The sequence below is a fragment of the Echeneis naucrates genome, chromosome 11 (assembly GCF_900963305.1).
Source record: "Echeneis naucrates chromosome 11, fEcheNa1.1, whole genome shotgun sequence".
NCBI lineage: Eukaryota > Metazoa > Chordata > Actinopteri > Carangiformes > Echeneidae > Echeneis > Echeneis naucrates.
In genome coordinates, this window is record NC_042521.1 from 6,124,274 (window position 1) to 6,138,695 (window position 14,422).

The 14,422-nt window shown below is 40.5% G+C and overlaps 1 protein-coding gene across 1 annotated transcript; it reads right to left on the reverse strand.

Annotated features, from left to right (window-relative positions):
• Positions 1-225: 225 nt before the first annotated feature.
• LOC115051053 (homocysteine-responsive endoplasmic reticulum-resident ubiquitin-like domain member 2 protein) lies at positions 226-5,864 on the reverse strand. The gene is made up of 9 exons (XM_029514322.1): positions 5,785-5,864; positions 5,279-5,536; positions 4,558-4,635; positions 3,859-3,972; positions 3,544-3,674; positions 2,818-2,931; positions 2,171-2,458; positions 1,683-1,797; positions 226-1,198 (listed from the first exon to the last, which is right to left on the reverse strand). Exons 2-9 carry the CDS (start codon positions 5,423-5,425, stop codon positions 1,031-1,033), a joined length of 1,155 nt encoding a protein of 384 aa, XP_029370182.1. The 5' UTR covers positions 5,426-5,536; positions 5,785-5,864; the 3' UTR covers positions 226-1,030.
• Between the last annotated feature and the right edge of the window lie 8,558 nt (positions 5,865-14,422).

Genomic DNA, 14,422 nt, shown 5'->3' on the forward strand with positions numbered 1-14,422 from the left:
ATCTGTGACAGTGTGAGCAGTGCTACAATTTAATGTATGCATCTTGTTTGGCCACCATATGTTCCAGCTGACAACGAGCACGTTCTCCTCATCACGAATGTTTGAAATCTCATCCTACCTCCTCCTAGAAGAGTGAGTGGACAATGACGTCAGTCCTGGTGACGTGAGACTCTGGAAGAAAAGACAGTCTAACAACATCACTTCATGACCACTAAGGTAGGCTTGATAAATGTGATTATTTATTTATTTCTGGTACACGTGATAAATGTAACAGCAGCAGCCGGAGGTGTACGTTTCTTCTAACATCAACAGTAAGAAATTTAATCACCTGTCGGCTCAACATCACAAAACTTGCATCTCGGCAACAGTTGTCCTGTCTCGTCTTCATCGCTCATTTCTTCAACGCTGTTTGAGAGAATCAGCGGTTCATCGCGTCACTTTTCAGAAGCCGACATCACTCTGAGTTACACTTCAACACAAAACACATTGTGTCCAGCATATCTTATGAACACTCAGGTCAAAATCACTCATATCATTTATCACAAGTGCTACATGACTCAGCTTTTGGACTCCATTTGAAAACAGCATTACAAAAAGAAAATCAACCTCGGCAATTAAAACAAAACTATTTCAATGAGAATTGTAGTTTCTTACAAAGAAAAGCTCAAATTCAGGTTAAATAAAAGTGTCTTCTGTCCCTACACATTATATATAAATTATACAAACAATGCAGTGGCAGACACTCTAATTATTGTTAATATTATTTTCTCTATGTTTACAAGGAATCACTTGCAATCCCTGTTTATACACCTAAAAGTTCTTTGCATTTCACAGTTCTAACCAGTTTTGTCTCGGTGCAGACAAACAAGGAAAGGTCAGCATAAACTGACTTTCTTCTTTTCCTCACGTTAAACCAGTTAAATTAAACTAAATTAAACTAGTGGGGAATCTGTAACACTGGTGATGTTAGTCCTCTTAAAGAAAGAATATGCTCCTGTGGAAAACTGCGGTGCCTCGTGGTACTTGTGGTTCAGTTAGCAGCATTTGGCGGTCCCTCTGGGATGAGCGACATGAAGAAGGTTATGATGAACGACCACGTGGACGACAGGAAGCCTGTGTGGGGGACGCTGTTTGGGTCCTCTGCTCCTTCCTCTCCACTTTCGCCATCATTATCCGAACCGTCATCCACCGCTCCGTCCTGTACGTGATGAGGTCAAACAATAAGAACATGGTGTGTATGTTCTGCACTGCAATGGTGTCTCTACAACCACGTCAGCATATCAACTGTGAAAAGAACTAATAGTTCTCTAATGCAAAGTTACTTTTAATTATTTACTTTCAAGAAGCGTCAGTTCATTTTGTCCCTGATAATGATAGTTTCAATTTAAATTTTTATTTCTTGTTAAAGAAAACTTGAGGGTTTTTTTTTTAAGATATGAGTCTTTACTGTTTTTTTCATTGAGAGCTATATTTGCAACCACTGTCAGGATTTTTATAGTCATCATCTCATCTGAAACCAATTTCCACTTTCTCGATCTATTTGCTGAGCCCGTCTGTCAAAATCAATGATATGGAAACTGCTACATTAGACTACAAGTACAATCATTCTCGCAAATATAGATCCCATCAGCCCCGGGATGACGATATCAGTTGTAAGTGATATGGATGAGAAAATAAGTTACCATTTCCTGCAAGTCGTGATTTTGCAGCTCCCCCTCCACATCGTCCTGATTGGCTCGGTCTCCAGGGAGCTGGAGTTCATTCTCCAGATTGAAGGGAAACCAGCCAGCCTGGTGCCTGGAGACAGAAGAAGCCAAATTCAGCATGTTTCCAGTGCCAAACCAAAACTGCTTATCCAAGAAGCCATCAAAACGTACGACCTGCATATTGTTATACTATATTGTTTTAATGAATATTATTCTATAAGATAAAACTGCTATTAACTTGTTGATTGATTCAACAATTTATTAACAAAACAAAAAAAAGTATTTTCCTGTTAATTTACTGTAGAACTACTGAGGACATTCAATGGAGGAGAGAGAGCAGCAAGAGTTCATGCTGAGTTTTGTGTAGTTTTGTTGGTGAATGGCATCTGTTGTCAAGTTGGAGGTGGAAGGCTTTTTACCAATCCCCATTGGCCTGCTCATGTTAAAGTAAAAGGATCACTCACAGGTAAAGCACCAGCATGGCCATCATCACCATGACGAAGCGGCTGAAGGAGGAGTAGAAGTAGACTATACTGAGTAATATTGCAGCCCGTGAAAATGTGTACACCCAGTCCAGCCAATCCCAGTTCAGCTCCTCGTCATTCAGGATCTCCCCTCCCTGAGCGTTCATCTGGACCTCTGCGTTACCGCGGCGATCTGCCTGAGGTCGTTGGCTCTGGGGATCGGGCTGGTTAGGCTGAACTGACGGCCGGTCTGGCCTGAGGTGTTGAGATGATGCAACCAGTGCCTGACTGGAAAGAGCGAGACAAAGATGATGAGAGCAGAGCTGGGGGATTACTCATGTTTTCGCAGACGGGCTGAGCTGGAAAGGGTACGTTTTCAGTCCACCCATCTCTCCTTTAAATGAATTCAATGAATTTGTTTCACTAAATTGAGTAAATTACACTCAATTTAACTCACTGACTTTGACCCATTTGATATAAGACCGTAGTTAATTTAGTGTATTTGTTTAATAAATAAAGAAAAATTGTATTCATTTAAGTCATTTGCTCCAAATGATCCAATTCTTTTAAATAATTGAACTTAATTTTCTTTATTTCACTCAGTTAGGTTGGGTAAAAACAGAACACAGAAACGTGACGGGACTTACTAGTGCATGTAGTATTGTCGGGCGTACAGCTGCTGCCACCACATTAGTGTCATGGGGCTGTAATAGGAAGGCATGCTTGTGGGAGGGGTCGACTGTGGAGGGTACGGATACCAGCTGGAAAACAGATATCCTGCATTAGATATACGCTTGACCTGCCACAAGGTCATAGGTACAAGATTAGCTGAGGATGTGTTATCAGTGGCTACAGCATTAAAACAGCATAATTCATCTTTAAGTTGAGACCAATGTGCAATAACAAAGTCCTGAAATGATTGTGTTGTCCTTGACTAACAAGTTCAGGATGTACGGACAATATGACAATGCAGACTTAAACTGTGATGAAAATGGAAAATACTCTGTTACACACAGCTATTTTGAAAGCCGTTAACATCTGTGAGTCAGATGATTATCAAGCTTGCTCAAAGCACGTGGTGCTGCCTCATGGCTTAGATATCCAAATTTCAACAATAAATAAATTAAAATGTCTTGTCATAATATTTTCCACACCCTTTACAAAGTGAGATTTCTTGTATATAATATACGCATGATGTCCTACACGACAACACATTATAAACAAATGACTAGCCTTCATTTTCAGCTTTCGTTATTGACATGTCAGCTTGTGGTTTACATATTTTGACGTTAAGAGTCACTGTTCCGTAGTGAGGTGTATGTATTTGATGAATGATCTATAGGTTTGAAATAATGACTTGCCCAGACACTTACGTGTGCATAAGTTGCGGATTTAACTGGTGGTAAGGGAAGGATCCAATTCGCTGTCTGAGTCCATCAGTGCTTTCCACAGAAGACGGCAGCCGTTGATGATCAGTGGAAGGGCTATTTGAGTTTGTAAGAGGCTGTAACCAGAAAAGAGGTTCTGATTATTCATAATAGTTCTTGCTTCAGCTTGGACAAATGCAAAGCATTAATTAGCAAATCCTTAGGGAGGTGTACATTAGAGCAGGGAGCTGGATGATGAAAAGAAATGGGGTGATGATGAAATAAATGAAAAGCTGTGATGAGTGTGTGTGATTGACCCACCGTGGGATTAGCTAAATTCTCCTGAGGCTTGTTATAACGGCTTCCGGGGGGCTTTGGAGAGCTGGGAGGGGTTCGCGAGGCACACACAAGATGGAGCATATGGTACTCATCCTGCTGTAGAAACCAATACAACTTATTACCGCACAAAGTCAATGTGTTCCATGTTCAGGAAAATGAGATCAATGTCTAACATTTATGGCTGAACACTGTGCGATGTAACAAATACAGAAAACTTCAAAACACCTGCCATTTAGCATGTAACTACATAGTATGAGTTACATTCATATTTTCTTTGTACTACTGGTGAATTCAACGTAAAAACACATGCTAGGGGTTTTCTCTTTAAACTACCTCCCATTTACAAAAACAGCTGAATAAAAATACATTTGTTGCCAAATTTTAAAGTATTTGAAGTGTACTCTTATCCCTATGACTGTTGTAAGTGCATGGACTTCCAAACTAAGTGTACAGGAGACAGGATGCACCACACTCACAAGTTGGAACAAGTTGGCACAAGGATTTCTGGTATAATATAGTTCTATCACAGGGTTAGGGTTGTACCTATATCCTGACTGTACATGCAGCTGCTTAAAGCATGTAAACAGATTACACCAGGTTTGTTTGTTTTTTGGGTGTCTTATAATGACAAACCTTTCTCAAACAAGCAAATCAACTATGACACTAACAGAGAGAACCTACCTTTCTCAGCACATCTTTTAAGGTAAAATGATCCAAAAGCAGCTTCCCAGAATACACGAGCCTCTGGTCTTTGGAACTCTGAAATGTTTTACAGTGACAACAGCGTCAGAGGCAGGAGTCTGTAGTAGCAACACCAGTGGATGTAGTGATGCAAGTTAGAATATCAAAAGGCACAGATTTTAGGAGCGAGTAACAAGGATAAGATCATAGTATTGTCAACTGGGATAAGTGGGTCTTAACAGTGGATTAAACCTGCAGGAGAACAAGGTCACACTGTTCCCTCTTAAAGCCTACATTCACCGTTTGCTCCTTCAGGACTTTAAATTGCCTATTTTAGTCCAAGCCACATGTAACAGAGCGGTTTATTATGAGTTCAGGTTGCCCCATTGTAAGATTTTCCACAGTTAATATTTACTAAGTTACACTAACAAGTTGAATTCTTGGAGAGATTACTCTCCAGATTTACAGTCATACCAGGAACAAGCAAAGATTAGCAACACAATACAATCAGAAAATAACTGTAACCACAAATCTACACAAGACTACTGTGACTTTTCAGCAGCAATGTGAATCAGATCAAGTTGAGCAGAATTAAAAGTTCTCCCTGGAAATATTTTTTATGGCTGTGCCAACGCAATAAAGGTGATCAGCTGGCGTGGATGACACAGAAAAAGGATTACAGATGGCAGCAGATGTTCGTGTATCTGAGAGAAATACTGACTGGTTTACACGGATAGACATCAGACAGGTGTGCTTTGAGTTTCTCCACAGTCCAGTTCTGGTAACAGTTGATGGTCTGGTCGTCGTACTTCTGGTTGGGAGCCCTGATGACGAGGGTGACCGGACTGTCCACGACAGCTGGATCCATGACTCAAAACCATCTGCCTTCAATGGGAAGAAGGAAATAAAGAAAAAAGCGTGTGTGTTCTGGCTCCAGTGTTTCCCATCGCAGCCGGGCTGTAATCTGTTGTAGCTCAAACTGCAGAGGAGGAAAACGGAGAGTTGGAGTGAGAACTGAAGGCTCCTTGTTTGGATTTCTTGGGTGCTAGCTAAACAACTGTCGGGGACATTTAATAGCAGGCTAAGCTAACGTCGGCTAACAGCTGTTTTTCCGCCACAAACAGCCCGAAAGGCCGGCGGGAAAAGTTGACAGCCGTCAAATTTAACGAGCCGAGATGAAAACAGACTAGTTGTGCTGAGAAATGTGCGGTGTTGGAGCGGGTTTACCTGCCTGGTGTGTCCACTGACACCGATGGGTTTCCCACCTGGAACTCCGAGGCTCGGCTCAGCCTGGAGCTGGAGGACTTCTTCGGTGGTTTCAGCACGGTGGTCGAGATCCAGCGTTATGACGTCAGCGCCACCTGGTGGAAAATTTCCATTACAACACGTTTAAACTAGGACAGGAGGACAAAGGCTGAATAAAAAAAAAAAAAAAACAGCATACATGTGCATCAAAATCAGTATAAAAATGGTGTGTAATGATACCATTATCATAATCAATTGGAAAGTAGATGAAGGTCTGAAATACCTGCAAAAGCAACTTTTTAATAACATGCACTGATGTGGGCATATGTGATTTTCTAATCACAAAGCACGTTTTTAATTGAAACCAAACCCTAACCCCCAACTACAATGCATCACAAATGGATCATTACACACTCAAATGAAATGGTCAAGCACATAAAGTAACATCAGGTTGTGTATGGGGGAAAAAAAAATAAAAAAAGAGGTCTGCCATGACCTTCATTGAACTAAATGAGTATTCATGTTCTCTCTGCTCTCACAATGAGTTAGCACACTTCCGCCTGACTCATACAACTCAATAGATCTCTCAGGCTCTGGCGCATGAAAAGTTTCAGGCAACTGTTTCCACAAACACATAACATTATTCATCCATGTCTACTGTACTTGCTGCACTGCTCCTTGTGTGCAATATCACAGTTTAAAGGGTGTTTTGTTTTTTTTTTTTACTTTTTCTTCAGTTTGATAGCAAAAACAATTACACAAAGTCATGTGTAATTGCTGTGGTTTTTTCCTGGTTGCATGGATACAGTAATTTAATGCTGTTGAATAGAAGGCAACTTTTTCACCCAGATTTCCTGGCACTGCCAAACAAATCTTGAGAAGACGAATTGCAAAACTACCCAATATGTGAATGTGGATCTGGTCATATATCAGTCCTATCATAGAGTGACCTTTCCAGTGTGTACTGCGCCGGCCACTCATTCACTATGCTCCGTGACTGGATGAATTCTAAAAATGACAGATGAATTCCTCTTACCAGACCTTTTCTGCTGCTATAAACCGTTTTTTCCCTAAGCGTATTTGGCATTTTTCGTCTGCTTTCACTTAAATCTTGTTTAAATAAATAAATAGGAGGATATATAGCACAGCGTCGACCAGGTGACAGCCCACTAGAGTTTCCTTTAATAGCACTGCTTTAGAGATGTCCAGTGTCTCTCATTTCTCTGTCCCTGTTTGTGTAACTCTACAGTTACTCTACTTCACAAAGGCCTGTTTCACTTCAGCAGAAAGTGATATTGTGATATGATGTACTTCCAACATGTTGGAAACATGGTGGATGATTTTAAAGATCTTTTTGTATTACTGACTGTGTTTCATTTACTGCTGATGTCATTTTTGTGTTTGGACCCTGCTGCAGCCAAACTACTGTTATTGAGATTAATAAAATAAATGAATTGGACTAAAATGCACTTCATGGAAAGTATGAGTAAAGATTGTGTGTCTGTTTAAGTGGGAAGATACCGTTTCTTCTCTGACTACAGCCAGTACAGTGTGCTAGTTTACATTGCTGCTAAATCAATTCATTCTCTTGATCCATTCTCAGCTCCTGTATTCTGCCTTTTTCTTTCTCTTCTGGTAAAATGTCACCGTGCTCTCAGACTGCTCAGAGAGCATCCTGTGGGTTATCTCGCTGCAGAAGGATCCCAATTTATGGAGGTTACCCCATGTGTCATGTCACTCTGTTTAAAGGGGGCTTAAGCAGGGACTTGAAAGACAAGCAGCTTTCTCTGAGCAAGCTTTTAGAGGTTATCATGAGTCATGGAGTTTTCTGTCTGCATGGTGCCTTGTTACACATATAAAATGAAAAGCAAATGAAAGAGGTACTATAGATGTGAATTTTCTCTCTGACACAACAGTGTCCTTTGAGGGGCGTTGTACATGGAAGTATTGCAATTGTTGGGAATAAAAAAAACAGACATATCATAAATGACATTCATAATGAATGCCTACATTAATGAGTCACAAGTGTGAAAAGGTCACTGGAGGAGGTTTTAATTATACAGTACCAACAAACAATGATGAGCTGTGTTCTTGAGTTTGAGGTCGGAGTATAATTTGGGAGCCATCCTGCAGAGACTCGAGCAGTTTTGGACCTCACATCACAACCTGCAGGCGCCCCTGTAGTTTTAGGTACAGAGATAATCATGAAATCAAACATTTTCAGCTCTTGGCTCATTTTGGAGCTTTTATAGTTTCTCATTGAAAAAAAAAAGAACAGTTATGTATTTCTGTAATTTGCATGGTGTTTTCGTCACATCCATCAGAGCATTTCTACTTCAGAGCATCTCACACACACAACCGCAATTCAGTGAGTTCATTTCATAACACATTTAATCAACAAGCAATACAGTATACCTACACAGAAACCCACACTGGCATTCTCAACGTAAACATGGCAGACATCATTCTGAATTACAGAGATGTTTTGACAGTGTCAAGAATAATTATGCTCAGGCTGACTTATTTGTCTGTCACTCTCGCGAGGTTAGTTGATGTCAAGGTCTGTCTGTTGAGTGATTTCTGTACACAGCTCCATTGCTTACATACCTGGTGTGAGCATAAAAACAGACTTACAATGGTGCCATTAGCTCGCGCTGATCTTGTATTGATTTTGTATTCTAAGAAGTGATGCTGGAAAGTTTAATTTAAGGTGCGTGTGTCAATAAATGTTTTCCTTTTATTAATTAGAATTTAAGCAACACTCTTATTGCTATTAGAATTTTAATTTAATTAAAAAAAAGCCAAATTTGTGGGAGATTACTACAAAATTTTTATTTAGATTGTGTTGTTTTCCTCACTTTTGGCCTTTGAAATATTAGTCACAACAAAATCGTTTGGTCAACGCAGTCTCTGCTTTCATCAGAACTGTGCTGAATAGAGTCTGAAGCCTTTCTTCCCCCTAAGTTTGCAGTAATTAGTGATGGATGACTACTATTTGTGACTCAGTGGTGTGGAGAAAGTGACTGTTTGGTTACAAAAACTGGATGTGAATGTGTCAAAGGCCATGAAAGTTTTGTTGGAGGACGAGGTTTACAAGTACAGAGTGAAACTGAGTTTGCTGGTCTTCCCATGCTGACCTTTATTTCGCTATGATTCAATAACCTTTTCAGTGATGGTCAGTGATGGAAAATAAAAGGAGGTTAGGGGATGCACTCACAGCATCATTCAACATCACTGTTACATATATCGTCTGGTAAGTCTGGTGCAGCAATCTGCGCGCTATGTGTATATTTATTGTGGGAAATATATAAAGTTTTATTAACAGCAGACAGAGAAAATCCTTTGTTTCCTAAAAATTTTGTTCAACCTGATTACTATATTTTTTCTATTATGTAAAACAGTGCAATTTAGACTGCTAAGGAGAGATCTGTTTGACTCTAAAGTGCTTTTTAATAATTATCCGAAATTACCAGTATTCTTTCATCAACAGTTATGTCATATATTCTCACGCTTTTCCACGAAGCTGCTGCTGACACTGGGTGGCAGCATGCGCTCATTTTTAGTTACAGCCAAAACCATGAAGCAAATTCAACTGCAAGGAGCAACATTCCTTTATTTCCTGCACCAAAACCTCCAATATGCCCACTATAACATTTAATCAAATATATTTTCATGCTTTTGAAAGAAAAAAGGGTTCAAAAATTTTGAAAAATTGTAATTTTGCATTTGAATCCATGAAACTCCATTAATGATGATGCCAATTTTTTGCTAGGCTCGTGGAAAAAACTGTGGCAAATTACTCTGCAAACAATGTTGTGCATCACTGTCAATGCTCACTGCCAATGCAAAAGGCAAAACTGGAATCTGCATGCATGCTCAAAGCCCAAAATGGCAGCAGAGAGAGAGAATTAATGCACCCACTAACTTCAAAAGAAAGGTAAATATATATACAGCAGATAATGAATATATGCATATAAATGCCTACTCAGCCTGCTAACACTGATTCCATTTACTTTAACCGTTGATTTAGATGGATTTCATAGTTTGCTTGGAATGAGCTCTTTGGTTGAAACGTTTGGAATCTTTCTACTAAACTGCAAAAAATCTTCGTCAGTCAGTTGGATTGAAACTTGGACACTGCTCTCAGAAATTCATCATACGTCACCAGCCAACTATATCAAAGCGAAAACTTTTCTTTTCGAGCCACATGACCGTCTTACGCACATATGTCTAGCCAGTCTAAAAGACATCAGTCCCCATGGAAACAGGTTTCCTATCTGCAGGAGCTCCATAAACAGATTTCCTGACAGAGAACAGGGAGAGGAGGGGAGAAAAAGGGAGGGAGGGAGGCCACTAATTAAAATTTTAGCCCTGCGCAATCCATACCATCTATATGAAATAAATAAGGTCTCTCCACGGTCAGTCAAGCTATTTGTTTTGGTTTGACGGTGTGATTTTGACTCAGCTGTTATCCTGATGCAGCTCAGGTATTTTCTCTGAGTGCTCACACCATGTGTTTACCTGGTGCACCATAAGAGCAGCCATCAGACAATAAGAGTGACCCCACTCCACCTCTGTATCTAAGTGGCCCACAACCACAGGAAGGAAAGATGTACAAATTAGGCAAGGTCAATTGCAGGCTATTTGGATAACGACATCCCTCCCTGTGATAGCTGAAGATGAGAGGCCAAATTGCTCGCGAAGTTTCATTCACATGAATGGAATTTGTCACCTGTATCATCTCATGGTGCGGTTGCACCACAGGTATCGCAGGCATCACCGATGACTCTGTGCCACATCCCCAAATTCAATGATGTCTGTCACTGATGCATGAGCCACCTGTGGGTCTGTGTAACACTGTGCTGTGCCACTTTTATGTCTGACGAGTTCCTGATTCTCCCATACGGCCTATGAATAGGACAGTCAGCAGAAACTGGGCGTACACTGTGGCAGAGGCATTGTGAGCAACAATGGTTCCCCATGTGGGTAAATTATTAGTTGCACCAACTAAAGATAGTTCCTGGAATACACTCCCAAGCATTTAAGTTAATCACTGGTGATGTGCAACCAGTGGCTCATTTTCAACACACGTAGTTATAAGCTTTATTTATAGTAAGTAGAGACAACAATAGCCAGATATAGTACTTCAGCAGTTTAAAATAAGAACTTCTTACATCACTATATGTGCTGTTGAAAAAATAAAACGCACAGTTGGTGCCTTATTTAACTTTACCAAGTAGAAAGGAAGCAAAGATTTCTCCTCGAGGAAAGAAAACTTATTTTGAAAAATATTATATTCAAAATTCTTGATGTTAACAAAATGAAAGTAATGAAATAAACTGAAATAGATCAAATAAGACAGCCATTGTAGGTTTTTTATCTAACATTACCAGAAAAGCTGTCTGAAATTAGCTCGCTGCAGAAACTTGAAGATAATGAATGAAGTTGCACGGATTTCACTTATTTTGCCTTTTAAGTAACTTTGAAGTCCTCTGCCACCGTCTCTAATGGGGCTTGACTGACATAGAACATAAAGGTTTTAAATAAAAACAGTCCTGTATTGGCAAACGTTTGACAGCTCTGCCCACTAAATTACAATAGATGTTGTATTCTTTTTGATGTCTTCCCACCTTTGTTTTAACACCCACCATAGAAAACCCACAGCAGAAGTCTGAATTTTGACAAACTCAATAATGGCATGTAAGATTAACTTTAGAACAACCCCGACAAGTGTTGACGTGCCATTATTTGACACTGCCTGTCACACGTCCCCCAATGTGCAGGTATACGTGCAAGTTTAGTGTATTTATTTTGCAGCGACGAGCATCAACACCCAGGCATCACAACAGCCCCTCAGGCGCCCGTGGTAGAATTGGTTGGGAAATATGTGATCATCGAAGAAAGCACATGAAAGAACAGGAATCTGCATCTCAAGTTTTACTTCCACAATCTAATTCATTTGCAATGAAAATTGATTTATAGCTTTTAAACTGGACAGTAAGTGTCTGGTGATAGAATATATAAAGGTATCAAAGCCTTTTGCATAACTTTCTTCTGTGTCAGATGACAACCCATTCATGTTATCCCCCTTCTCTGGTTTGATTTAATACATAATATGCTGACAGATATGTTCGCTGTCATCCCACTGAATGCAGAAACAAAGCTTGAATTGACCAATATGTGTCAAGAACGAAAACATGAATGGAGGCAGAGACTCAGACATGTCAGCACTGTCAATGGATCGACTACTCACTGTAGGAAAAAAAAAACACTGCTGTGGATACGCGGTGTTGAAAATGGACTGTGCCTATCATTTTATTGTCAATCAACACTGAGATGGGTGCGAGGCCTCTGCAATAAGCAAGTAATGGCGAAAACTGCACTTAAGTGAAAGTGCTGTGCAATGCTCAAAGTGTGTTGTATCGAACAAGTTAGCACTCAAGGATGAGTTACCATAGTAACACATTCATCAAAATGCAGGAGACGTATTGTCAAACTCAACTTGAGATGTGAGAGAGGGGGACAAGCAGGTTGAATTGATGCACTCTGCAGTCACAAATGGTGCCATTAAGTTCAATTAGAAGGCATTTATCTGATAACTTCAGGCCGTTGTCTGAATAGTTAGTACTAACGCTTTTTAAACCACACGAGTCCTCCCTCGTGGTCCTCTATCGAAAGTCAGCAGCAAGATGTAAAACTTACACACCTGCAGCTTAACGCCTGGAGGTGGGACGGCAAACCCATGTGTTACTAATCATGTCTCCAGTTGTTTCAGCAGAAAACATGTGAATATAGTCCAGTTTGCTGGTGAGTGCAAGCTAGGGCAAAGTGTATGTGCAAAGAAAGCACATTGCAGATTGCAATATATGATATGGTTCCAATAGAAATGATCCGTTTTCTCTTTTTTACTTTCATTGATAAAAAAATCTCTTTGGTGATGATGCAATTTTAGTTTGGTCGAATATCCAACATGTTTTCTTTCCTCTGGAGGAGGTTGTGCGCTGGCCGAGTCGTCTCCGTATTAAAACTACTTTTATGTCACCAACAATGCAAAACTGTGAGCTTTTTGCAGGTCTTGTCATTTGCCCATCCTCATAATACAATTTAGATACCAAGTTACCACAATGTTATAGCAATTACAAAACTTTAAAATGAGGCTGATGGCATTTTACCCAAAACACAGAAAAGTTAAAATGAGACAATTCTGCAAAATCTGTTAAACTTTGTTTGGCCACTTGGAGACAACAGAAACACAACATTGACAAATCATCACTGTTGTGTTCAGCACTTGTTTTGATGCGATAGTTCTGTTCTTCAGTCTCTGATCTTTTCCAAGTCCTGAGGATTTATCTGTCTCTAGCCGATAAATGCTCAGCTACGTTGGCCAGCGAGTCGTTAACAGTGTCTGTCTGTCGTTTGGTGCTGTTCTGTGGGGTTTTTCCTGCCAATTACAGACCTGCATAGTTTCACAACTTTTTTCTTGTTGCAAGATTAGATATTCTTACCACAAAGTCAGTGTCGGAACCTGCTCGGAAAGCATTTCAAAGGAGATGGGAACGCTTGCAGGTAGTTTTTCTGTCACCTGTGGCAGTGAAGACCTCTAAAGACTTTGCACCACCTGACCCAGACAGTCTCCTTTGACCTCCCATGCCTGCAGTCATTGCAGCCGGTGCAGCCCTCTGCACCGCCCTACTGTTCCAGCTTCCCTCTCATGTCGAGGTAGAGCGCATGAGCCACCGGACAACAGCCACTAGAGCTTGTGAGTATCAGAGCGATGAATTCAGCTCCATTCTCTTGCCTCTCTTCAAGGGCAGCCAACTTCCTGTTGCTGGGTTACACTAATTGCAGCATTAGTATTCTGCACTGAGCCGCCGCCGGAAGCTGAGGCTCCACTAGACACTGATGGCCAGTGCAAGCCATTGTAATTACAACACCACAGAGACCTGCTGCACCTTTCTACCGTAGTTTGCCAAACACATGCAGCTTCCGTTTTGAATGAATGTGTTTTTCCCTTTCCTATTTCTTAACGTGACCTTTTAGCTAAAGGGGTACATGGGTCCTTTTTTCCACCCATTCTGTGGAGCCGTGCCATTTGGAGCAGGACATCTCAGCACCGATGTTTTTATGGGCTTTTTTACCAGTAAAATCGCAACAATCAGAGCCAAAATTCTGCAGCTTCTATCTGCAGTTGGCGGTAGTCCACTACCAAATGCAGCAGCTTCTCAAACTGGAATCTTGGCAATCATTTTCACTTTTGAATCTCTCTGAATTAGTTTCTATAGTCTCATCATCTAGACCATCAACTTGTCCTTTAGACCTGATACCCACCAGGCTATTTAAAGATGTTTCTCCACTAATTCATGTTCCTTTTTTTTTTATTTGTCTGCATTTGTCCTCATAGTTTAACACCACATGGTGTCAGCATTGTAAAGTTAGCGACGCCATTCTAACAGCTTCATACAACCGATTAGCCTCCATACTGGTCCTGTTAGATCTTAGTGCTGCTTTAGACACCGTTGACCAAAATATTCTCTTACAAAGGCTGAAACATGAAATTGGGATCAAAGGAGCCGCACTAAGCTGGTTCAAATCATACTTATCAGACGAATATCGCTTTGTT

What these genes read in the sequence shown, in the direction of transcription:
- LOC115051053 (XM_029514322.1), bottom strand. Translation starts at nt 5,425, where the DNA reads ATGGATCCAGCTGTCGTGGACAGTCCGGTCACCCTCGTCATCAGGGCT. An exon ending in TAAAAGATGTGCTGAGAAAG is followed by an intron (nt 3,973 to 4,557) that starts GTAGGTTCTCTC and finishes TGGTTTCTACAG; the next exon opens with CAGGATGAGTACCATATGCT. An exon ending in AATCCGCAACTTATGCACAC is followed by an intron (nt 2,932 to 3,543) that starts GTAAGTGTCTGG and finishes TCTGTTTTCCAG; the next exon opens with CTGGTATCCGTACCCTCCAC.